Raw genomic sequence first — 409 nt, forward strand, 5'->3', positions numbered from 1 at the left:
CGAGGTATTCGAAATTCAACCATGAAATCGGACACATCACATTTTTGCAATTAGACCTTAGTACCTAAATCAGAAAATTAAATTCGATCACACGTGTTACTTTGTACAGTTTGGTTACTACGAAGTAACATTGATTGCCTCACACGTTGAAAGGAGATCGGGGCTTAAAGAAATTATTCTTCTGGAATTTCGATAGATTGATCTTACTTCATAGACAGAAGTGAAATTATCCAAATCGCCATTAAGCACAACCTCCCCCGGACATGTTGCACACGAGCAGGGAGAGGAGGGTGCAAAGCGAGCAGGAAACGCGCGCGGCTCGTATCCCCCGAGACGACGCCATTTTCGCCTCGGACGTGGACGCGTCGCCCGCCGCCCTCTCTGCGCCGCCCTCGCCCAGCGGTAGGTA

General features: G+C 48.7%; 1 protein-coding gene across 1 annotated transcript in view; it reads left to right on the forward strand.

The window, feature by feature from the left end:
- The window catches only part of LOC119586688 (pre-mRNA-processing factor 39-like), a gene marked incomplete in the record, with an annotated part of 65,208 nt that overhangs the window by 14,503 nt on the left and 50,296 nt on the right, over positions 1-409 (forward strand). Inside the window, 1 exon segment of the mRNA XM_037935420.1 lies at positions 247-402. Coding sequence (XP_037791348.1) covers positions 247-402 — 156 coding nt within the window.

Source organism: Penaeus monodon, chromosome 21 (assembly GCF_015228065.2).
Source record: "Penaeus monodon isolate SGIC_2016 chromosome 21, NSTDA_Pmon_1, whole genome shotgun sequence".
Classification (NCBI taxonomy): Eukaryota; Metazoa; Arthropoda; class Malacostraca; order Decapoda; family Penaeidae; genus Penaeus; species Penaeus monodon.